The sequence below is a fragment of the Formica exsecta genome, unplaced genomic scaffold (assembly GCF_003651465.1).
Source record: "Formica exsecta isolate Colony F162 unplaced genomic scaffold, ASM365146v1 scaffold211, whole genome shotgun sequence".
Lineage (NCBI taxonomy): Eukaryota > Metazoa > Arthropoda > Insecta > Hymenoptera > Formicidae > Formica > Formica exsecta.
In genome coordinates, this window is record NW_021849408.1 from 250,837 (window position 1) to 277,112 (window position 26,276).

General features: G+C 36.3%; 2 protein-coding genes across 4 annotated transcripts; both read right to left on the reverse strand.

Annotated features, from left to right (window-relative positions):
• Positions 1-2,488: 2,488 nt before the first annotated feature.
• Positions 2,489-6,529, reverse strand: LOC115235164 (putative inorganic phosphate cotransporter). Its single transcript, XM_029806768.1, has 7 exons — positions 6,051-6,529; positions 5,438-5,683; positions 5,098-5,182; positions 4,669-4,886; positions 4,228-4,377; positions 3,983-4,115; positions 2,489-3,795 (listed from the first exon to the last, which is right to left on the reverse strand). The coding sequence occupies exons 1-7, from the start codon at positions 6,324-6,326 to the stop codon at positions 3,356-3,358; spliced, it is 1,548 nt and encodes a 515-aa protein (XP_029662628.1). The 5' UTR covers positions 6,327-6,529; the 3' UTR covers positions 2,489-3,355.
• Positions 6,530-8,499: 1,970 nt separating this feature from the next.
• On the reverse strand, positions 8,500-25,638 carry LOC115235163 (espin-like). Of its 3 annotated transcripts, none has more exons than XM_029806765.1 (13): positions 24,444-25,638; positions 19,590-19,718; positions 19,013-19,286; positions 17,505-17,700; positions 16,627-16,805; positions 16,244-16,316; positions 15,452-15,600; positions 13,885-14,137; positions 12,745-13,091; positions 12,250-12,425; positions 11,862-12,052; positions 11,174-11,216; positions 8,500-9,419 (listed from the first exon to the last, which is right to left on the reverse strand). In XM_029806765.1, the coding sequence occupies exons 1-13, from the start codon at positions 24,453-24,455 to the stop codon at positions 9,231-9,233; spliced, it is 2,211 nt and encodes a 736-aa protein (XP_029662625.1). In that variant the 5' UTR covers positions 24,456-25,638; the 3' UTR covers positions 8,500-9,230. The 3 variants fall into 3 exon arrangements, with proteins under 3 accessions (XP_029662625.1, XP_029662624.1, XP_029662626.1); XM_029806764.1 differs by having other exon boundaries at positions 8,500-9,396; positions 11,151-11,216; XM_029806766.1 differs by lacking the exon at positions 8,500-9,419 and having other exon boundaries at positions 10,822-11,216; positions 24,582-25,634.
• Positions 25,639-26,276: the final 638 nt, after the last annotated feature.

Sequence of the window (26,276 nt, forward strand, 5' to 3'; positions counted from 1 at the left end):
TGTTTTGCACTTCTGCAGAAAAATATTTTTGTGAAACAAAAAATAATATTTCTAGTAAAATATAATAATGTTAATAAGTAAATTTTATATGCATTGTATTGCCAGAGCTATATAAGATTGCAATGAGCATCTCAAACATTTATACGTTTCTGTTTTCTTTTTTGCATCTAAATATAATTCAGTTTTACAATTAGAAACTTTTATTTAGACTACAAGATCATTTTTGTAAACGTTATAATAAAACTCCAATTAAGATTCTAAGAATGTTAAACGGAACTATTTGAACCTTATCTTATAAAAATAAAAAATAGATTAACATAAAAATATAATTAAAACAATATTTTGAAGGATTATATATATGCTACAATTGTTTTATTTCGAGAAATTATCGTTTTATCAAGCGTTAGCAAAAATGTGCTATAATGAAATAAAATCTCTTATATTTTACTTATGATTGATTAAATCTGAAATAATTTCTTTTTCAATTTTATCTTTGGAAAAAAACAAAGCAATTTCGTCGATTATCAAATAGTTTCTTTTTTAATATTTATGAACGATAAAACGTCAATTATGATACTTAGATCCCTGTACTAATGATGAGAGAAATCTAACATGGAACTAACTATGGAATCTTTTCTCACTTTTGTGAATTGAAGTCTAATAAACATGTTACATTATGTTAAACATTAAGAATAATATTTGTAAATTGTAAGAGAATTTCAAACATCAATCATACGGAGATATACTATTTGTTTATACTTATGTGTCCTTCTGATAATAGCATTACCAATGCGGAAGATTAGGAAATTTTGATCTTGTAACTAAAAGCATACAATATGTGATCTTTTTGTGTATTCTGACACACACCATACAATAAGATGCAAATATTTTATATATTAATTTAATGAAAGGGAGACAAAACAAACATCAATTTAGACTACTTCTATTCTCCGTTAATTTGTTTATGCTTTATAATATTGGCATTCTTTTTTACGTTAATTATAACAATTATTTTAAGTAATTGTGTTCATAATAATAATGATTCTTTACTGTATTCTTTATATTCACTTTGTAACAATTATTTTAAACAGTTATGTTAATAGAGCTCTGAATGTGCATGCACGTTTCTTACTTTCATTCATATTTATATTAGTTTGTTGAAAATGCATAGAGTTTTTTTTTTTGTAGAGAAAAGAAATATCAAGAAATAGATCTTCTAAATCGATATATTTCTATTTTTCACTAATTAAATGGTGCATTTAATTAGAGTTGATATGAATTTGGTCAGCTTGATTAATTTACTTATTAGCAGACTATATTTTGTATATTCGTTGTTTGTTTATATGCTAAATTAGCTTGTATTCTTGAAGTTTAAAAATGTTTTTGTCTAAATTTCTTTGGCGAATTATAATCTAAATAGCAAAATATCATTTTCGATATCACGTTATTTGTTTGTATTTATAAATTATTTTATTTCTGTTTTTATTTTTTTTTTTTACCAAGATGTGTTCACGTTTCCGTAATTTTCAATGGATATTTTTGGGGATCAATTTTTCAAACCTCAATTTTTGCTTGCTTCTCGTAAAACTAATTATTAAAAATAAAATTTTAAACAGTATTATCAAAACTATGATACACATCTGATAAAAAAATGCAGTCTCTAATAAATATTTGTGGACATAAATTTCTATTTAGACTTTTGATTGAAATTAGAAAGTTCAGAGGCGAACTAATATATCTTTCTTCTTTTAAAGGATATAGATTAATAGGACATGATAATAAACGTTCCTATTTATCTATTTAACTTTTCACTTCTCAACCATTGAACCATTGACTTACCCTTTAACACACTGCGATTGGATGCCATTTCACTAGTATCTGCCAATCTTCGTTTAGCGATAATTAAAAGTCAGGCACGCTCACTATATAGAAGGGGTGCACCAGTTCATCCAGTTTTCTTCGCCCTTATTACTTTAATGCACTATTTCGAAAATTGGCTATAATCTTGCTTCTTTATTACTTATACACTATTATGGATTTGTATCTCCTCCACAACTGTAGTTCTTCACTTCCATGCGTAAACAATCATTATATCATCTGAACGGTATGTGTGACACAAACTTTCAACCCCGTAAAAGTTTCGAAGAAGACTGGGAATTCAAGAGAGCGTTCTCGCCAGCCGTTGTAACTCGCTCGCTCGCTCGCCGCTCTTTAACTGTGTTTGCTCTGTTTCTTTAACGCTGCCAAAAATCGCAGCTACGATTCGCCGCTTGTTGCTCCGAAGACAAGGATGGCGAAGAGGAGGCCCGTCAATAGCGTCAGCGTTGCAACACCAACGTCTTCCGCGGGCCGCGTCGTTCTATCGCTTCGCTAACGTTGCTCGGTGTCGTAACGAAGGCTACGGCTACGCATGATGGAGGTGGAGAAGAAGAGAGAGAGAGAGAGATAAATTGCGTTGATATTGTTAGCGAAATTATTTGGGCTTTTGTCTTTATTGCTAGTATCGCCGAGATTTTTATTAATGAGGTTAGTAAATAAATATTGCAAAAGTCACAATTTTTCTCTAATCAAATTTGAAAAATTGACAGTTGACAAAAGTTTGAAAATGTACGAACATATTATTTGCCATATTATTAATTTATATACATGGATATTAATTATGATAACATATATCCTCTGCAAGATTTTTTTTATATAAATTCTCTTGGAGTCAATATTGTAGTTGAGTCTTTCCTAGCTGTTATTTTTAAGGCAAATGACAGATACTCGCTAAAAATTTATTTATAAATTTGCATGTATTAACAAATTATACTAAATAATCGTTTAATATAAACTAAACACTTTTAATTATTTATCTTTCTTTCCTTTGGTAACTATATGGTAAGCTTATTGTGTAATATACATTAGTATCAGTAAAAAGTGAGTGTAAAAATGCACTCAATCATTCTATATCAATCAACTCCGAACTTGGCATATCTAAGAAAGCGAGCATAAGAAGGGGAAAACTCGATATAATTATAATAAAACTCATTTTAAAAAATCAATGTTTCTATATATTTCTTTTTTTGCATTCTACTATTCAGAGATAAAATATAAAATGAGAAAGATAATAATAAATTATCGATTTTACGATTTGAAAGACATATTTTAACTCTAAGCAAAAAGTTAGTAGGCAGTGAAAAACAAGGATATTTTGCAAGCTACTGCCAAGCTACAAAGTCAATTGATCGGTTTAAAATTTCAAGATAATAAAAACGAATACTGTCCCATCTGGAATATATCGCATTGCGATAAATCGACACCTCCATCGTAGTAACGTCTTAGCAGTTTGAGAAAAAGCGTATCGCTCAAGACGCTACGAAATTATTTTATTTTTGAGGGGGACCGATTCGACATCATCTTCCAAGGTAGCGCCGTTTCTCCTCGTCTGGCTATTGGGCGGATTGTTCCACTTTTGCAACTCGCCGGTGCCGAAGAAGAGAAATGTCAGCGCACCGGTGAAGTAAGTGGCCGCCAAGGTCCAAAAGATGATGGTCCATTGCGTGTAGGTCTGATTTTTGTACGTTATGGTGCCGACCATGAAGCTGCTAATAAAACCGCCCATCGAGCTGAAGGTATTGGCAATACCGAATATGGTCCCGGAAAAATTGGGCGCGATGTCGAGACCGTTTCCCAGATAACCGGCCGTCACGGCGCCGTTTATCGTCAGACCGACGGTGAATATAGCAACCGATGCCGCACGATTGCAACCGTGATATACTTGAATCACCATGAGGATGCTAGGAGTTATAATAGCTGAAAATTAAAGTTGTTTCATTAATCGAAAATATAGAATCTTTTGATCCAATTAAGAGAATTAATAATTAATTAATTTATATATTAGAAAAATTTAATCTTAAATTATTTGATTATCTGAGAAATCTTGTTGTCATATTTAGATGAAGAGAAAAAATCGCGAAAACGTTTGCGAAGCTTTACTCACCGAATGTCGTGAAAATTTTGCGTATTGCAGTTACGGATAGTTTGTTCGTGCGACGCAGGTAATCGGCCAGGGTGGACATTGATAAAGCGAAAATGTACTTGCCGAGATAGGGTAACGAGGATAAGAGGCCGTTCTACAAATCATCATTTCCATATCATTTCCATTCTCGAGTAAGTATAAATAGAAAAGAAGCGATAGCGACGTATACGAATTTTATCCATTATTATTAGATTGATAATATGTACCTCCTTAATGTTGAAGTGCAAGATATATTTCATGTAAGTCGGGAGTTGATTTACAATGGTGAAGTAACCGAAAACGCTGCATGCGTGCGTTATCACAATAGCCCAAACAGGTCCCGAGGTGACAATTGAGCGCCATGGCACTGGCAAATGCTGCAATTAAAATATTGAATTAATATCTTAATATTAATCAAGTTTTTTCAAAGAAAAAAATAATAAAGCTTTTTTTATAACCGAGACAAATAATTATAAACAAACCGCATTATTTAAAAATTAAAGCAATGTGTAAACTTTATTTTAAAAATTCAAATCTATTTTTAAAAAAAATTTACATTTTTATTTGTTTGTTTTTTAAAAGATTAAAATAAATTAAAACAGTTTACTACAGGGATTAAAATAGATTCTGAAATTAAAATAGACGCTTTCTACAGCTGTTATTACAACCTTGTTGGTGGCGGTCGTTCCAATCGAATCCTCGATATAACGTCGCTCCTCCACGCTGATACGCGGATGCTGCGACGGTGAGTCGAACACCAGCAAGAACCACGCCACGCTCCATATAATCCCGATCACGCCGGTCACATAGAAGACCGACTCCCAGCCGAGTGAGTCGATGAGGAAACCGCATATCGGCATAGTTATCGCGGCGCCGAGCGACGAGGCTGTAAATAACGATGCAATTTATGGTGCGGAGTTTGATACAGCCGGTGCGCATCCGCGACCATAAAACGTCTGCTATTTTCCTGTGTACGTTTCGAGTTTCTCAAGTTTTTCGAACGGTGGAAAAGGGCGATTATAGCGACGGCGACGATCTCACGCGGAACTGACTACGCAATCGCGCGCGCGAAGCAAATTACATCATGATCCATTTACCCATCATGTTAGAGACGAACTTGCTACGCTCCGTCGGTGGAATCCATCGAGCAGTCATTGGCTGGATGGCAGGCCAGGTAGCACCCTGATTTACGAGATATTAATTAATGAATTTTGAGAGATTGTCAAAATGACTGTGCAATCGTTTGCGATCATGCATAATCGTGCGTGAAATTCGACTGATTTGGATATAATATAGAATTTAATGTATATATACAAAGAGAAAGAGAAAAACGCTCGATAGATTCATTTCACGCGAGTCGCCTGTTAGATTATTCTCACGAAGCGGACGCGTACATTTGTCATGATTATAATAATCCGTAGAAAAATAACGACGTACCAGCATAAATCCCAATATGACTCTCAATGCGGCAACGAAGGCGTAACCAAATGTACCAGCTAATGGTGTCAATAGAGTGATGAAACTCGATACCAGCATGCTGTAACCGAAGACCTTCCTGGTGCCAATTACTTCTGCGAGTCGACCGCCCGGTATCTCCGTGCATATGTAGCCCCAGAAGAAGCTGCCGAGGATCAGATTCACTTCGTATTCGTTCCATGGATACTTGGTCTGGTCTCGTTCCTCCTGAGGTTGAAAATCGAACAATTCACGAAAGTGAATTAGGAAAAATGAGTGAGAAAAAGATTTTAAAATTATAAGTGAGAGAAATTAAGACTAAAGAAAAGATATAAACTCAAACGAATTAAGAAAATGGTTTTGAGACCATCTTGTGCGCGCGATTAAAGCAAAAGAATTTATTTTAAACTTTAGAAAGGAATCTTGTATAGTTAATCGTGATTAGATTAGCATGAATAAATTTCGCGTCGATTTCTCGATAATATATTAAACGCGAGTGAAAATAAAATAGGCGTTTAAATGTAAAAACTCGTTTGTAGGCAATCGACGGGGTCGTTAACCGTGCAAGTTCGACTTTACGTGAGTCTCAACGAACCGGCTGCCGTTGGGGGAACGATGGTAGGAGCATAGTAGCGTTGTCCGTCTCGTTAACTCTATTAACATTGATATGGATCGCTGGGGTCCTGGTGTCGTCGATCGGGGTGTGGTTGTTCATCATCGTCGTCCGGGCAGTGCACTCGTCCGACACCGACAATGATTCGTTGAAATGCGAATGTTGACTGCTACTATTGTCCGGTGTCACCATTGAAACGATCGCTATCGTCAAATTCACGCGTAGCATATAGTTCAACATGAAGCCGAGGATCACCATGATGTTGAGCACCTGCCTGCATGAGAGGCGATCTGCACAAACGCATTTCCGGTCATTGTTGTGACTCTACATCGATCGCGAATATTCGATCAATGGGTTGAGTTAATGAAAAAGTAATGATCAATTTGAATATTCTTTCTGATTTCTTTTTCTATATTCTTCTTTGTGGAAGAATTAAAAAAAAAAATATTTATGCTTTATAATAACATTAAAATAAAATATATGTATATTATTTTATAATTATCTATATAAAACTGAAATATATTTAATAGAATTGATCACACTATTTTGGACCGTTTTAACAATTCTTATTAAATCTTTTACTAAGAGAGAGAGAGAGAGATAAAGAGAAAGAGCGGCACGACCACGCACGTCACAAGCACACGTGTCTGTGCACAATGACGCGCTCTGTTCGCCGCATCGAAGAGAAGACGAAGTGCCCCACCAATAGCTTTTTCTACCCTCCTTATAGTCTACCTCTACCCGGAGAAGGGACGCAAAATGGGGATTCGGGTATGTGGACTAGAGCAAAATGTTCTCCGTTACAATAGAGGAAGATGCGTCCCATATCGCGCAAACAGAAATCCAAGAAAGAAAAAGGCAGCCTGCAAAATTTGAGGCTGGGCGATTAACCCTTGAATATTTGTGAATATTTTTTTAAACTCTTGTGGTATTTTATTTTTTTTGTCTCTCAGATCTACACACATTCTTTTTCTAAATAATTTTTAGAGAAACCGTAAGTATATTGTGTTTTCTCTTTATGCACACACTTGAAATTTATGAAAAATATTCTTTTGCTATTTAAATATTTTTTATAAACTTTTTTAAAACAATTTATTTAAATAAATAATAACGCGTGAAAGATAATAGTACAGTATACGCAGTATACATATATACATATATGTGTGCGTTATTTAATAAGTAAGATAAACAACAAGAAAAACAACAATTATTTAGATTGAATAATATTTACTTTTCAACATAATCTTCTTTTAGTTTGGCACACAACACATACATACGCACATTTAGCGCAACGATGTTCGAGGGCCTTTATATCATTTTTATAGAACAATTTGTTCGAGCTAAATGAGCTTTTCAAGATTTACAGCATCGATGAGACATTTCTTTAGGTTTGAGAATAGATGGAAGTCGTAAGAGGCCAAATTTGACAAGTAGGCCGGATGCAGTAGCAATTTGAAACTCATTTTGTGTATTTTGCTCGGAGGAAAGAACTTGTTTGGCAACAGTGAAATCATCGATGCTATTTTGGCTATTTTAAAGAGCTTATTTAGTTCAAACAAATTATTCTATAAAAATAATATGATGCTCCATGAACATCATTGGGCTCTGTGTGCGTGTGCATGCGTGTGTCAAGCTAAAAGTAGATTATGTTGAAAAATAAATATTATTCGACTTAAATAATTATTCCTTTTCTTTTTCGTTTATTTTTCCTATCAAATAGAATGTGTGTATAAACACAATATAGTTTCAATAAGTTATTAATTAGACAGATATTATATATGTAGAATTATTAATAGATAATTTCTCGCGTATAGTTGCGGATTCGCAAACAACAGTATCCAAAAGTTAAGGAGTTAGTATAATTCCACGCTCTTAAAATATCTCGTAATCGTTCCTTGCTCCGTTATTTCACAAAGAGATAAAGATAAATCATTGCAAAGTGTCGGGAGATAATTGTTGTCTAGAACGACACACACAGAAACACACATGTTGTAACATTCTAGCATTATCGTAACTTCGTAAAGATTAATCAATGTCAGTATTAATTCGTTGATCTGTAGCTTCTGCGTTCTAATGACTGTAACTGGTAGTTACCAGCCGTATTTATCGCTCTACTGCTAATGTTCTCTCTCTCGCACGATTAATCAGATCTAGAATTGCCTGTCTCTTGAATCAGACATACCTACTTCTTCATGAAATTTCACAAAATTTTTTTGTTGTTAGTTAAGTATTGAATGAAATGATTGTTGAATTAAAAAGTATATGTCTATAACTCAGGAAAATAAAATTAAAGTAACGAAAGAACGAAATTTTTGTTAGATTAAAGTGATCCTTAACCGAAAAAATAATATTGAAGTAACTAAACTAAAAACGGGGGGTTTTAATATTTTAGTTTTTTCCAGCTTTTAAGAATGGGATTAAAATTAATTACTTAGATTTTGCTTTTAACTTTATTATGCAAACGAAATTATAAGACTTATTCATATGTACATATATCGCTTTTAATTCGTATTACATAACTTAAGACACGATGATTAATTCTTTACATATATAGTTTCCATATTTTCTTGGTACCTATATTTTATGGAATGCTTGCGCAATAATTTTTGAGAGCTTATTCAATAAACGTATTTTCAAAGATTGTCTTTTTTCCAAGGATTTGAGGGAAATGGGTGAATTATCTTGCGGGAGATCCTTTCTCTGAACCTCTCTCTCTTTCAAGCTTGAACATGCATTAAATTTCACTATGCTTCGACAATTTCCGTAAAAAAAGATATATTCAAAATTATAATATTAGTTATGAGTGAGAATATTTGCAACGATACTAAACACATTGAGTATATAAAAATATCCATTTAATTCCTTTTTAAAGTATTTATATCAGTACGTGCTAGTCTTGCAGAGAATATCAAACACACTTCCTATTTTGTGTAATTCCGTGAACCATCTTATATGTTCGTTTATATCTCAACTAGCAAAAAATATCTCTCTCTCTCTTTCGCATTTATTTTTTGCACATGTTACATAAGTTCCCTTAACTTTAGGCAGATATGCGAGACATGCGCATATTTAATAACAAATATTTTTAGCGGGATACTTACATGACGCGATTTTTTTTGAGAAAAAAAAAAGAACGAAAGAAGCGTTCGTAACGTTCGATGATTAATCAAGGATATTAAGCTTGCTATTAGTCTTCCTTAATTGAGCCCGCCAAGGTATAATTTGACCGTCGTCGGAATCGTCCTTGACGGGATCGTCCCGTTTCTCGTCGACCTCGGATTTCTCTTCCTTCTTAGTAACGCACGATATCGGCACCGGTGAAGGGTCCCTTTTCGGGTTCGTCGTTGTTGCCTCCAGCTTCGACGTTAGTATAATAATTTCTTTATTTAATTATATTACGATCTGTTTTTTCTATATTTTTTTATTTATTTTTGTATAATTAGTTCTTTAAACTATTTTATATATAAAAGTATTCGAATATCTTAAAAATTATAGTAATTTGTGTTTATATAGATATCCGAAAAAGATTATATTTTCCTTGATTTTCGCTTTTATTCGAATGATGCCAATTTAACTTTATTTATATTATCATTGTATCGTCTTTGATTCTAGGATTTTTACACGATTACAGTCGATGCAATGTATTTGATCGAAAATAGGACGTTAGCGTATATATATGTACGGTTGACGAGTGATCTGCGTCACATGTTTTAAGCGGCGTAAACAATTTTTACGTAATACACACGCGCGTGATACACGCGACCACATATATTTTCGGTCCATCATCAATCTCGGTGCGTCGCAATATCGCACACCGTGACTCATCTGATATGATTGCTGTATATCCCGGATGTTGGGATATCTTTAAGAGATCATGCCACTTCTTAGTCTTCTTATCACGAACTTCATCGCAGTTCAAATTTTGAATTTTCATCGCATTCTACGCAAATTACAAACAGAATAGATTAATTAAAAGCGCGTTGCGATTGTGCCAACTCACGAGTCGTCTGCTCGTGTCTGTTTTGCTTTCATAAGTTGTCGTATAGGTGGTGTCGGACCTTGGTCATGACTGCCGCTTGACAATTTTCCCATTCATTGGCAGACCATTGAAATTATTTCAAGAATAATGCGAGTGGGCCAATTTTCGTGCATGTGGAGTGCGAAAGCTCCAAGTTTTGCGAAATGTTGCGTCAATGGATCGAACGAGTTCGAAGAAGCTAGCAGAAAATAGCGGGCAAGCCCGCACTTTAGTCGCACCGCACAAACAGGCGCACCTCGTTCCCGATATTAATAGTCTGTTCAGCATTAGATCGTCTTGCAATACCTATGCGGTACTCGTAGCAAGTCAGCTAGTTACTTTGCTTATCGCAAATGTGCGTTGGAGGTTATCGCACAAATATACAATGCTTCAGTATACGCACAATGAATCACCATATACTTCGTATAATAAATTCCAGCGCATATGGGTAAAATTTCAATGACGATTTCCTTGACCTACTTTACGTTGATTTAAAATCGATATTTTTCTCAATGTAAATAATGATCTATGATAGTCTATGATTTTCGTGTAATATCGTTGAATGAAAATACAGCTTATCTCGCGATTTAAAAAAATAGATGATGGAATCGTAATCGCATGAATTTTTATTTTATGTATGGATTTTTAAAAATTAATTTCGATAGGGTTAAAGTCTCTCGATACTTCTTACGTTAATCTGTTAAACGTTCTTATCTTTGACACATTGAATTATTATCGCATTTATTTTTTGCACATGTTACATAAGTTCCCTTAACTTTAGGCAGATATGCGAGACATGCGCGTTTAATAACAAATATTTTTAGCGGGATACTTACATCACGCGATTTTTTTTGAGAAAAAAAAAAAGAACGAAAGAAGCGTTCGTAACGTTCGATGATTAATCAAGGATATTAAGCTTGCTATTAGTCTTCCTTAATTGAGCCCGCCAAGGTATAATTTGACCGTCGTCGGAATCGTCCTTGACGGGATCGTCCCGTTTCTCGTCGACCTCGGATTTCTCTTCCTTCTTAGTAACGCACGATATCGGCACCGGTGAAGGGTCCCTTTTCGGGTTCGTCGTTGTTGCCTCCAGCTTCGACGTCGACGCGGACGGCTGTGTCTGGTTCAGTCTGTAACCAATAACATAATGCTTGAAAATTCTTTACGTTAATATATTATAAATTCTTAAAATAGGAGGTAAAATAAAATTGTTGAAATAAAATTATGCAATAAAAAACATAACAAAAAATAAAATATGAATAGAATGTATAAAAAATATTGTGCAATATTCGTGCAAGAGATTCTTGATATTCCTATTTCGCTTGAAACTTGAAAAGCTCAAAATGTTTTGAATAATGAATGTGTTATCGGATAATGGCGTATCTTTCCATATGGACAAAGACATTGCTCGACAGATTCGACTGACCAATCTTTTAATTTACGCATATAATATCACGGCGTACATTACGTAATTTTGCATGTAACACGAGGCAGAGGAACTTAAGGTCAATTGCAACAAGGGGCAATTGTAATACTTGCGATAATTCAAGCACTTAACCCCCCTATGTACAATACTTTGAAAGCAGGTAGGGCTAAATCCCATATAAACTAACATGACGTAAATCTCTTCTGAAAAATATCGAATGCGATTCTATTGGAAGCAGTTAAAAATGTTTTGCATTGCTGTGAAATATTTTAATTAATTTCGACTTGTTCTGATCGATGTACAATTATATCACACTAGTTGATGATACAAATTTAATTAATTTTTATACCTCTTTTCCTCGTTATCCTTTTTGGCGAGAAGCTGTCGCTTCCACGGCGGAATCGCTTTCTGCCGCCTCTCCTCGTTCTCTCGCGCTATTTGCTCCTCGAGTTCCTTCTTCGCTCGTTCAGCGGCTTTTCGGGCCAGCATTTGCCGCTTCCAGATTGGTATCATATTTCCCGAACTGTCCTTCTCTGGAATCTATAAAAATATTATATGAAAAAATCGATTTGGGATTTTAAATCGAACTATAAAAAGATATTCTCCTTTCTGAAAAGAAAATTAAACAAACATCTAGAAAAATAGACATCTTGTATTTCTTTTACATGAGAGTGGGAGAAGGAGGGTAATATGTATATATATGTCTTTTTAAAAAATGTGTAAAGTAAAATACTTACTTGATCAACGAACTTTGTAACGCTAAACGCTTTGCTAATTTCCGACATGAGATTCTGCTCCTGAGTCTTCTCGACTTTTGCTCTTTCCACCTTTAGTTTTTTGATACCAGGTATGTCCTTGGTACGCTTCAATTCGGCGATTAGATCCGTTTTTTGCACGAAGAATGGCTCCGAAACTGAGATGGACAATTTCATTTTTTATTTGTTAATTTATTTGTATCTTCAATTTTCGGATTTTACAAAAATTTTACAAGAAAGCAATGAAATTTTACAAATTTTGCAAAATTTAAGGATTTTTTATATACATAGTTATTGTATAAATATATTTTTTATCTTTAAATAGGGAATATATATTATATATAAAATAATCGAAATGCTGAGATATAAATGTTGCTAATATGATATAAAATATAGCTCTTGAGCGCGAGGTGGAAATCTCGCATGTCGTTAAGGCATTAAATTATGTGTACATGTGTGTCGCGCGGATTAACTTACCGTTAGTCATAGACACGCTGCGCGGTGGCGGTGCGGAGAACGTCTTGGTAGCGTTCATCTTCGTGCTTGTCCGTCGTAGCTGGATGCTCGTGAGGTCCTGGATGCTGATCGTGGCTAAGGGTTGCGGGGTCTTGAAGCTTTCGGTCTCGTTGCCGACACTGGCGGAATTCGGGCCTTGATTCGCACTTCGTGCTCTCTGCTGCAAAGGAGACAACGGTGGTGGCGGGGGACCCGTAGGAGACCCCTTGACCTCCTCGCTGCTCCTTCGCGTTTCTTCCTCCTCTTCCGCCTCCTCCTCCTCACGCGGCTCCGTATTCCGACTTTGAATGTCCAAGTTGTCCACTGACCTGCGAGCGCGATTTTCGCATTGTCATGCGAGTAGAAAATTTCAAAATAACGCTGCTCGAAAATATAAATCCGTTTTCATTTGGATAAGATAAATTCAAGAGAAAAACTTTAAAATTTGAATTTATTTTACTTGATGGTATTATTATACGATATATATTAATATAGATAGACTTTAGATATATTAATATTATAGATTTCGAAGAAAATATTGCTTTGGTTTTAATAAGCAAAAAATAATTCCTCTGAGAAAGAACATTAATTATAACTCATGTTCTTGTACGTATCATCTTATATGTATCATCAGAAAGTTAAACACGCACGCGAGTTTACATTTTTATTCTAGCTGAAAAAACTTTAATTAATGGCACCTCTCAGCCGTAAAATAAAATTTGTTTTTTAAATACACGAAAATTGAATTAATAAATCATAACTACAAGTACTAACGATAAATAACGATATTAGATTTTTCTCAATGCTATGAATGAAGCACTGAAACTGCTTGAGTCAAAGATTTAAAAATCACCATTTTAAGAGCAGCACAAATCGAAATGGCTAATATTATAATTACATTGCTTTTCGTTTATTTGAATCACACATAAAACAATGTTGTATAAACATCCTCTAAAAGTACACTGTACGTTGAATATTCAAATCGCGATTTTAAGAGAAATCGACTTAATTATTAAAACAACAAGATGTAATCTTGGCGGTTTCTCGGAGCAACTTGCACGCAGAAGACTACGAAACAAGCGGAAGTAAACACCGTTGTATATGACAGGAAAGATCACTGACCTCGCCTTCGACAGACTGTTCTTAGACGTCGTCTTGCAGATACTTTTGAGGTACTCGGACGGTTTCAGCAGGGTGTTAGAGTCCGCGTTGGCGAACTTGGGCGGTATGAACGGCAATACCATGTGCCTGTTTACCAGGTGGGACGCCTGGTTCGCTTTAATTTCGTCCGCATCCACCGGCGCACTGGCGGGAGGCGGCACTTCCGGCTGCTGCTGATGCTCGCCACAGGATGATACGTCGGACTTGTTGGTCGCTGTTCCGAGACCGGCGATATTAGAGAAAGAGAGACAGACGCGGAAGAGAGATAGAGACAGAGCGATAGGGTGTAAGAGGTAAAGGAGGTAGACAGGTAAGCTAAAGGAGAGGGGCAGAGTGGGTCCTCGTTATATCCTCTAGCATTGGATGAGATGGTCGTTACCGACGCGGGCAAGTGAAATCTAGGTAAGTATATTATATGCCCGATGAGCGCCATGGTCTAGTAAGTGAGCCGACTATCTCGGCGCTAAAGCGTGATCCGCTAACAGTTTAATTAATCGGCGAAGTACGGGGGCGCAGCGCGATCCCAAATCGAGATCGACGGGACGGGGCCCCGCCAGCACCTCTCGCGTCCAAATCGCGAGCCGGTCTAATTAGACCCGCAGATAAACATCGGGCGAATTAATTCTCGCCCGAATCTAACTGTAATCGCTGCTTATTCGTAGTCGATTCTCGTTAATTGCTCGCTCGATGACGTCACGATGAATGCATCGAAGCGTGTCGGGAGGAACGCGCCGAAAATGTAAGCGTAATTCGCGCGAGTCAACACGGCCGGCCGATCATCGGGTGATTAACGCGGTGATAAAAACACGGTAATGCAACGGAGATTATAAATTTTTATATAACGCACGCGCGGTTTCCTAGTAGCCCGATAGATGCTTCGATGACTTCGGAGAGTCGGTCTTCTCTCTCTGATAAAAATTAATTAATTAGCGAGGATTATTAAATTTCCGGAGATGTTATTATCGATGACAAACTCTAAACTTGATAATGTATTCTGCGAATAGCGTTATTAAAACGAATCGATTCATTGAGTAAAACCTGTCGAGGAAGTGATTTGAGTACAGTTGCCTTCGACCGGTAGTCATTAAATGTCGATTGGCAATAAAACCGTTCATGCGTGACGTGATTTCTCGAGATGAGCTTTCGGCAGGAACAATATTCTTTTCGCTTAATACGAGAATCCGTTCGCGATTATTGCGAATAAGGTGAAACTACAGTTGATGCGTTTTTTTAATCGCCTCGGAATTATTTTAAAAAAATTCTTCATAACCGTTAGTTTTTAAATTATCGATAAATACGATTGCATTTATAAATATATTCCGGAAATAACGCGTTTTCTTTCGGTCGCAAATCTTTCATTAGGCAAAACGTTTGACTCGAATCGAATGCGTTTTTTTTTTGCAATAAACAGGCGCGGAAATGTCAAGCTATTAATGTGTTTAAAATCAAGCTGCAACTTTCACGCAGCATTTGTGCAAGGGAGCGAAAGGACTGTAGGCTGTAGAGAAACTAAAGTACGATTCCTTACCGGAGGACTCGCTCCTTCCATCCTGGCTGCTTCCCCGCGCGTCTTTTTTGTCAGTGTTTATATCTATATTCGGTTTGGCGTTTACTAGAACGACCACCACATCATCATCTGGCGGCGGTGGCGGCGGCGGTGGCGGTGGTTTTGAGAGACTAGAAAACAGAGATCTCTTGCTTTTAATACGATGTTTGCGAAAAATAATAGAACAAAAAAATTTGAGAATTTGATTAAACTTTGTTATCTTTATAAAAACAAGTAAAGGTAAGAACAATTAAAGTAATAGATACGTGCACTTAATAACAGGCAACGAGACAATAAATAAAGATAAAAAATAAATGAAGAAATGCAAAACATGGAAAGTGGTTAAAGCGATAAAGATAAAAAAAAATGACGGGGGTGTTTTTCATTTTGTTTCGATGGCAATCCTTTTTCTTCGAGAAAGAGTATTTTTTAATCCGAATTTTTTTAGGTTGATCCATTTAATAGCCCGTTTGGTCACCCGCATGTTTCCTCATCGCGATTATTCACATTCGTTTCATTTTGTCGGTGCACTTATAACCGCAAACAGTTACGCGGTAAGAAAGCGGTCATCCTCTGTATGCATGTGACACGGGATATTTCATCGGCGCGATGTCTCAAGGCGAGACGGTCAGCAAAGTTAAGGGACGAAGTGAGTCGAGTCGCGCCAAATGATGGCGAGCGACTCAATCGACTTTCGATCGATCTTCCCTCCTTCTCTTAATGACGCGGCCAAAGCTAACAAATCTCAATCCGGTATCGATCCGCCCTACTTACCTAGGTCCGCCGTTGCCATTCACACGTATCTCCTTTTCACTTTCCACTTGCACGCTGGACAAGTCCTTCCTCTCTGCGAACCGAGAACAGAGATGATTAATCACAATCGTCCGTTTCTTTGATCGATTTAGAACTCTACAAGGTGATCATAATGTTAGCTATAATTACCGTTTTTTTTTGTATCTATTTTAATTTTTGAATTAATATTGATATTGATTTCTCGATATACTTTCTCCGAATACGACACATAATCGTACGTCTTTCACTTTATATTTTTTAGTAGATCGCATTTAAAAATCGAAGAAAGTTTTACTTTCTCATTTTTTAGAATCATCATTTTTGTCATTGTATTATTCTCCGGCTATTTTCGATTTTTGACGTACCATGAGACGCTTCCGCATTTGTTTTCATCCCTGGCTTGCCGATTCGTTCGTTGCTGCTGTGTCGCGATAAAGACGGGGTGGATGTCGTCGAAGACAAGCCGTGGATCTCGCTGCTTATGTTCGAGGATTCGCTGGCGCTGCTGGATCGACTATATCGCCTGTCGGTTTTTCGGGAACGACTGAAATGTCAGAAATTTCGCGTGCTCGCGATTATAAGAAATATCCGGAGATTAAATTTAATATCTACCGGCAATCTTATTCGACTGCTTATCTACAAGATAAACGATGAGCGTGAAAAATGACGATACCGCCGCTCTCTATTTGCGTTGCTCGCGAATGATCATCTCTTTCTAACTAAAAAGTCATATACATATTCACAATCTTGATTTCGTAATACTGTTACGTGTCGTTTTAGATGTTGATACTATTGCATCGGTATTGTTTACCTTCGTGGCTTTGTAGTCCCCGATATAATTTTGTTATGCTACGCTCATTAAATATTCTCTTTGCAAGCACGCGATTCGATATTCAGAACGATGTTAATAACATTATATTCATGCTACAAAGTATGTTTGCTGTGTCAGACAAATTTTTATATATAATAATTCTTGTAAAACAATATTTAATAATGTTTTTATATCATATCTTATATCTCTTTTTCTTATTTCTGAACAGTTTCTTTCATATTTCATCTGTACCGTATCTTTGACATATATTCTTTCTCTACGATACAATCGTCTAGTTACCTCTTTTTCAGAAAATTAATTTCATAATTGAGAAAATTAAATTTAAATTAATTTTCTTAATCTTAAATGATATTGAATCAAATACTCTGTGATTTGACGTTGTTTACGATGAACTCGCATAAACTGTGTTACCTGCTGTCGGAGGCATTGTCCGCCGGCTTTTTGCGCGACGACGAGCTCACGCTACCCGTTTCCTCCTGTCTCACGCAAATCTGCTCGTAAGCGTGTTCCGAGGGCTCTCTTGCGAGCTCGGAGCAGGCCGCGTGTCCGTTACTGGGATGCGGCCTGCCGACGAATCCGTTGTTGTTGATGTGCACGTCCACTTTCACTGAAAACCAAAGCCTCGCTCGGAATATACGCATCGCATACGAGAAAACGTAAAACGACGAGGCATGCTGTCGTTTCTCACGCGAAACATCATATTCGAAAAGTTTTGCAGAAATTGTGTTTTTGCGCAAAGCTCGATGCGATAAAAATTGCCAATCGATCGATTATTTTTTTACTTTTACTTTAATTACTTTTGTGCATTTAGCGACGCTGAGACTTGCCTCGATCAATCCGTCGATCGCACTTCTTATTAATAAGGATGTAATTTTAATTTCTATAAAAATTAATTCCAGTTTCTTTAATTACTTTTGTGCATTTAGCGACGCTGAGACTTGCCTCGATCAATCCGTCGATCGCACTTCTTATTACTCTTACTCATTAAGAGCCACTGCACTGTAACGGCTTAACGGTATCCGCGGTAAATCGCGCGCGGGTCTTTAACCCGGTTTCGCGAAGCGTGCGTGTAGTTCGCGACGCGTGTTTTTTCGATCCCCCGACAATTATCCAAGTATCTCTTCTTCTCTCTTTTCCCGAGACAAATCCCGCGAAATTTTGCGCACATTAATCATACGTCGCTCGTAAAACTCGCGATCAAGTTTACCGCTCGCAAAGTAAAATGGATGGGAAAGATAATTATGAGTTAAGTTCTCATATACACGGGGTGTACCGTGAATAGTCGATACACACGTGATTTTTTATATACTTAATTATTGAATAACATTTGCCAACGAGAAAGAAATCCTAGCTTCTTAGAAATTCGATCAATCAATACATTATTGTTATATACGAAGGGGAAGCAACGAAGGCAAATGATTTCAGCTTTGCTTAATCGAATGCGATACTTTGTAAATATCATCGGGGAAAAACGAAAGAAAGAGAGATAGAGAGATCGACAATGCCGAACATTGGACGCGAATTGAGGTCATCCTGGAGCCATGCAGTTGTCGAGAGTCAACAGAGCACATAGAGTGCGCCAGAAATACTGTCTTAATTTATTTCATCTATAAATAATTCGATCGACGGATTCATCTTTCTTTACATTCGAATTGCGCAATATTTTATCAAAAAAATATCTTTGAACTTCATTTTTTTATAATTATAATAGCTAAGCTGTAAAATTCTGCTAATACTAATCATTGTTGTTTATATCTAAGAATTAATAATAAATATAAAACTGATGATTAATAATAAATTCGAATAATCACCACTCGGTGATGCTTTTTCACTTTCGATAACACTGGGCATACTTCCTGGACACCGTGTGTATCGCGGATTATAACGTAGCGATGAAGTATCTGGGACGTGCTACTTACCAGTCAAAGTATCGTCTTTCCTCTCCGCCGCATGACGTTGATCCGCCGCGACGCCGTTCCGCGACTTCTCGGCGTCGCCGAACAACCGCGTGATCCTGGTGTAGACGAGATCGTGCGGGCTGTGAAGGTAGAAAGCCTCACCCGTGTCCTTGGGCCTGGGCGGCTCGCCAATATACGCGCTCATGGGGTTTATGTAGATGCCGTCTCGCGGCCGAGAACCCGGCGGATGCAGGAAGAACGGTTCTTGGAACATCCTGCAGCCTCGCAGCGAGCACTGCAACACGTTTTTTATAAACTTTAAAACCTGGTGGAATAATTACGGTTGAGCATATATATTTTATAATAAATTCCACGGGATAAATAAAAATAAAATAAAGAAAATTCTAAATTTCAATATACAATCATGAAACGAATCCTGCCTTAACATCCTGATAAGGATAAATTTCTTATTAGCGGAAATATCCGGTGGTATCTGATAACTTTATTTTAAAGGAGATGAATTTGAAAATTTTATATTTTTTGCTCGATAATCGTCAATTATAATAAAATTATTTGGATGCATAAAATTTATGCTTGCCTTTTCGATGGAGCTCGTGACACAGCTGCACGTGGTGGTGTCGCTCATGTGACCCGAGTGGTCCGACCCGGCTCGATCCCTGGCCATCTTCGGGGTGACATTAGGGGGAGGAGGCTTGCCGGTTTCCTGCTGCATGTCGGGACAAACAGAAAATGATTAGAACTATTTGTCAATGATTGGCGAAATGAAAATGATTTTAATGTCAACTGGGAAACCTGTCGCGGAAGCAATCGATCCTTTCTTATTACGTGACTAACAGCGATACTTGTATTCTCTGTTTTCTTCCTATTTCTTCTTTTATCTCTTTAGTGTATTTCAATGTATCTCAATTCGGAGAGAAAGATTGCATTTGTCGAACTCGCGATAATACTCGTTGCTCAACAGCGATTACCTACGGTTGCGCAAAAGTCTGTGACTGACCTCGTTTGTGTTTGCCAGAAGAGTTTACTCCATGAGAGAAGAAGAAAAACTCCGATGATTCGGCGAACGTCGCGAGAACATCGTTATTGTTACGAGAGAATGCAATTATTTGGAGACCTTGCATATGTAAGCGGCTCATAATAAGGCGAAAGTAGAAGTGTGCAGAATGTGATTAAATATTTCTATGCAATTTTTACGCGAGAAAGGATTTTTACGTCAGAAATTTATATCCTTTTTCACCGAATTATTATGGAATAGCTAATAAAATAGTCTGAAACAATAGAGAGAAATTAATTTTTTTCCTTAATTCAAAGTTTTTATCATTCTTTATTATTTTTTGTATATCTATATTATTAATTTCGATTTTCTCTTTTTCTTTCTATTTTGTACAGTTTTTTTTTTTTTTGTAATAGAAAGTGATTTAAATAATCAAATTTTTTATATATTTCTTTACATATTAATTTCTATGGACTTATCAAGAAACACATTTCTATTATCAATTCTTGATTTCACTAAATAAACTCAAATAAATATAAATGTTTAACGATAAACGATATAATTTAATCAAAGCGATCCGGTGATAGATTAGCAAAGTTATAAAAGAAAAACGGCAATTATAATCGGTAAATTTCGCGTAATATCGATAAAATATTTTGTTCCGCATTGGCTTTAACACAACGGAAAATAAGCAATGTAAAACGAATTTAATAATTTGCACGAAGGAGTAGCGAATGTCGATATTTTCTTATCGATCACTCCGATCGGCAGAAAACGGGAACAAGCTAGATATGTGCGTTCCAGAACACGACGTGTCGCACGCTTTTATAGAACCGTGGCGAAAATTTTACTCTCGCATGTTGCCAGTCGAAAAGCCGGATTTATAGCGTTTCGCATTAGACCGCTGGCGCGTTAATTAGATTATACGGTAAGCCACCGGGCTCGTAACTCCTTTTTCGCGTAATTCGTATACGTGGAAATCGCGCACCGCCACTTCCCAGTCGCTCTTTCATCGAAGTGAAACTACGTGTCGATATAGCGCGAGATTCCGCACTCGCGCGGTTCGATTAAGTCGACAAAGTGTAATTACCCGAAGGGTAATCTTTCTATTATATAATATATTGCGGAGCGTTTTTTTTTGTGGGAAGCGAATAAAACTAATTTATTATTGTTCGAAAAATTAAAATTTACATGTAACATTGATTAAAAGTAACACGCATTATTAAATATATTAATTTTTTTTTTAGCACGACTGTTATATTACTAACATTTTTATTATTTAATTAACATTGATAATATATTTGTGGTATTGTCTGTCTAGAATTAACACGCCCATTTATAAAACTTACGATATTATTATATCGTTTAAAGAAATATTCAACAGAAAAGCTGAATGAATGATTATAGAATATTAGCTTAAACTTATGTCCGAGCATCTTAACATCGCGGACTTGTACATCACACTTATGTTGTTATGTAAATTTGTGTGTTTAACTCGTAGTGTAATTGGGTCGCGTGACGAAAGAAGGAAAGGAAAGAGAAGCGCGCGATCGCGTAAGAGGAAATTTGTCTCTAGTATTGCGATCAAAGTGACAAATCTCGTATCACTCGACCATGGCGGGAAAGTGGTACTTAGACGACCGCGTACATATAGGTGTATATATATATATATATTCTGATTTCCGATCCAACCGAGAAGAGAAATTCGCACTATGAGAGATCCCTTAGTATTTAAATATCTCTCCAAATGCGGGTCAACCAACGTCTCACATTTACAGTATTGTCGATCGCGAAGTGCTTTGTAGCATAAATTCATCAAAATCCATCTTTTTTCAAGAAACGAATCTTTTTTTAAATCTGAGTTCTTCTTCTGACTCGAAGAAAATATTTTTTTTTATTCTGCTTTTATTTTAAATTATTGAGACAAAATACAAGTATGATTTTACAGTCTGCTGCATTCTTATGGCTTCTTGATCAGAGCATCGCGTGAGACAAGATAGCATTTGGCTCTTTACGAACGTAGGTATGAAAATATATCGTGACGCAAAATTGTGACAAATAGTCGTGACAGCGCGATGTCACCGATCCGTGATGGGCACTACCCCGGAAAAAATGTCCGTCCACGCGAGTCCTTTCCCTTGTGACGTCGTGTATCCCGTTGCGTTATGCGCCAACGATACGCTTTTCGCTCAACCGGGTGAAGGACGATAAAGCGAAAAAGGAAAAAAAAAAAAGATGAATTCGTACCTACGCAGAATTAAAGTGAATAGAATTTATAATGTGAGTGAAATAAATCTATAACTTTCTAGAGATTTATTTTAAATTTAAAATTTTTTGGTTTATTATTGAGGCATCTGCCAATTACGATAATAAATTTTTCACATTCAGACGTATGTTTAAGCGAAGATCTAGACGTCGATTAAAGTGCCGCAAATGTATAGCTTTAATCATCGGTTCATTATTTACCGTAATTATGAATTAACGCTTGACACGCCTTTCTTGTTTCCGATTAATTTAAGTGGCAAATCCTTTTGTTTTATACATTTACCGTCAATATAATTTAAGTCATCGCGATCGAAGTAGGTGAGTTCATGTGTGGGCAATGATGAATATTAGAAAGCCGCAGATGAAACTATCGTTACATTTTTATTATCGGATCGGTGATTTCAGACACGCACCAAATCAAATGTATCGGTCTTGAGAAAGTAGACAAAAACTATCTTTTTGTAATTTCGCTTGCAAATAATCTAATATTATAAGTTTCAATTTTTATTATGCTTATCATTAATATCAATAGATGAACTGCCGCAAATAGATTGTTCACAAATGTTTAAAAGTATCAAAAAAATATATAATTGAAATATATAATTGGATATAGAAATAAAAGATAATAGACTAATCAACTTATTGATTTTGTCGCTTTTTAAAAATAAATAATAAAAATGATAAAAATAATAAAATAAATGACGATTGATATAAAAAGGATGCGAATTAGATTTATTGTTAGTACATTTTAAAAATTATCTGTTTAACCAGTCATAAATATTCCTTTCTATTATATCTTTTAAACGCAACATTTTTATTATTTGTGTTGCAACATTTGTATCGCCGAAGACAAGGCTTTAAAAGCGCATTAATTTCGTTATCGGCTGTGAATTGCATCTCATAGAGTCTCTTTTATTTTCACAAGTGTATTTACAGACGTTCGACGTTCAAGGCGATACGCGGAGAAAGATCTGGGTATGGTACTGACCCACACAAGGTCGCGCGATTCGCCACGCTATGAAATGCAATTCGCGATATTGCCGCGATTCCTTTTCAATCACCACAAACGAATGATTCGATGTCAATCGGTCGAGCGTAACTACAAAATCGTGAATGAAGTATCTACATTACGAAGATATTCTCCATCAAATACAGAAAAAGTTCGCTATCGGCTAAACTTTCACTAAAAATCGATTTCAAATTTAACAAACGATCTAGAATTCGGAGAAAGTGCGTGATGTTCATGATATATCTTGTATCCTGTATTCTATATCTTGTATACTTTTATGACAACACATTTTGTGTTAAATATGTGACTTGTCCCCACACCTGATATTTTAAGTTTAAATAAAATTAAATACGCACGCGAATATAATTATATGTTGCATGTTTAGCAAAATTTGAAATGAAACATATGTTAAAAATGTCGCTTAATTTGTGCGAGAATATAAATATCGCTGAATTGTTGAAATAAATTATAATGATCGATCTGGCCTTTACTTGTAATTATTTTGAATATTACTTTTTTGCAACTTTTTATTTCATTACACCATTTGTCGCACCTGAGTATGTATTTATTATAATACGCATGAATGTGCGTGCCGCTCGTTACGAGTGAAAAGTAGCTGCTATTAGATTTGCACGCAAAACCGGATCGTACGATAGAAACCGCAGTTCTCCGTTACAGCGAGTGGATTTTACAAGGAACTTTCAAGTCACCGTCGAGAAATTTGACGTTAGTGTTAGAATTGATCTTCAAGATAATTCTTCAAATTAAATTTTAAACTTTACAATAATCTCAAACTTAAAAAAAAATAATTATCATTTATTAAGTTATATTAATTGACCAATTAAACAAATTAAATTTTTCTATTTCGAATGTTCATAAATATGTGTGCATCTAGTTTAAAATATTATATGTTCTCTAAAAGAACGTATGTTCAGAGAAATATACAGATGCTTTATGCAAAATATTTCCGTATATTTTTTGCATAACTATTTATTTAATGTTAATGTGGAATGATATATAATATGTTATTTTGAAGCCACAAAGAGTCATACTATATGGACCACGAAGAGAATTTATCAACGCTAAACGTTGCTTCTCATGAATATGGAGAAAGGGGATAATGCTCATGATATTACGGTACTTATGGATTACGGTTCACTTACGTATACACCCATGCAAAACCGGATTTCACCGCTGCTATGTATAATGCCGGAAACCAAAAGTCTCAGATCGACCGTTTGTTGCTTGAGGAAATTTACTCCAGGAGAAGAAGAAGAAGAAGAAGAAGAAGATTTCCATACATTTATCGGAACACACGCTCCGGTGTCCTAGTTCGGACCAGACCGAGACTCGTCGAGGCTCGTGCCGTCAAGGCCGTTCCATCCACGAATCCCCAGAACGATCGGAGAGACAACGGTACTTCCGCTTCGTGTCAGTCTTTCAAATTGCTGATCTTCCTCGCAGATAAATCCTCTAGATCCAGATTCTTTCAAAAATAGCCGTCGGGAATTTCTAAGCTGTTATAGCCACTCTTGATCTCCTTGAATCTCAAGTAAATTTTTAGCTTTATTAATTTGTTTAAGATTCAAATTTCAAAAACTGAATTTTCTCACATTTATGTATGCTGATTTTTTATCTTTCAAGGAATATCTAGAACTTTGTTAAATCTTTACGGCCACTTCTGATCACAGCAGCCATACTTTAAAAAATATTCTCAGAATCTCCTGGATCTCTTGCAGTTGGTCTAACAATAAGATTATCTTCTATTCCATCCAAAATGTTCCATTTTGAAAAAATTCTCAGGATATCTTCTGGTATCCAGATTTTAAAACTGCTCTGCAGAAGAAACGTCCGAGATCTTGGAAATTTTCTACACACAGTGCTATTTTTCATTGACTCTTGTCAGTTCGGCGAGCACGTCTGGCTTACGCGAGTAGTCGTGCGACTGTGACTCAAAGCTAACACCGGAGTCACGCGCGAGTTAGCACCTGCCGGCTGGCTGGCCGGGTGACGCGGGTCGATTTCTCGAACTGCGAGTGCATCAGGTTTTCACCTTTTCGATTGACGAAGCGGGATCGAACCGGCATTAGTCGCTGGTCGGGTCCAGGTACCCTTTTCCGATCCGGTTTCCAGAATTTACGCTCGACTTTCAGAGAACAGCGAGCGCGAGAGCGATCGCGAAAACGGGCGCGCGCGGGTGACGGTCGGCCAACGAACTCGCACCAGCACGATTCTCTCTCGGAGGAGGCCGATGCGAGCGCAGGAAGCGGCGGACCGGGACTCTCTCATCGTTCTCGAGCAGATCGCCGAGAGCCCACCTGTTCTCGTACGATAGATGTCGAGGTAGGGATACGACTCTTCGGCTCTCTGTCCATCGGAGAGACTTTTCTCGAATCTCTCGTCCTTTTGCCTTTCCTCGCGCGTTTGTCCTACTCCCGACGCCGTCAGATCCTGCGGCTTGTTCCGCTACGCTCCAGTTTACCTGTGATTTTTGGAAGGATGTCGGCTAATCCTCGTGGAAAGTTTTTACTGGCAGAGATATCTTTAAATTTCTAAATTGTTTTTATATGATAAATATTTAAAACATTTTTGAGAATCGTTTTTTATATACATATTTATAGACGCTTTAGTTATTTATTGAGGGATTTTGTGGCTTTTCCTGTATATTAATATCGTATTATTATATGATAAATTGTGTTTGGAGATTCTTGGGGCATTGAAGAAAACATTAAATAACGCATTAGATCAATTTTCTAACATAATTTTTACATTAATTTAAATGAAAATTAACAGGAAGAGTTGATTTATCATTTTTATCACTTTTACTTTTTTTCAAAAATTTTAGTTACGAAAGATCTTATCGAAACATAGTTATCGGCATAAATTAGCATCAACATTCTTATTTGTTATTAATTTGACGAGAAGCATCCTCTTGAAAAGTAAATGCGACTTAGAAAGCGTGCACAGGAGATTGAGTTCTTTTTCTTTCAACATGG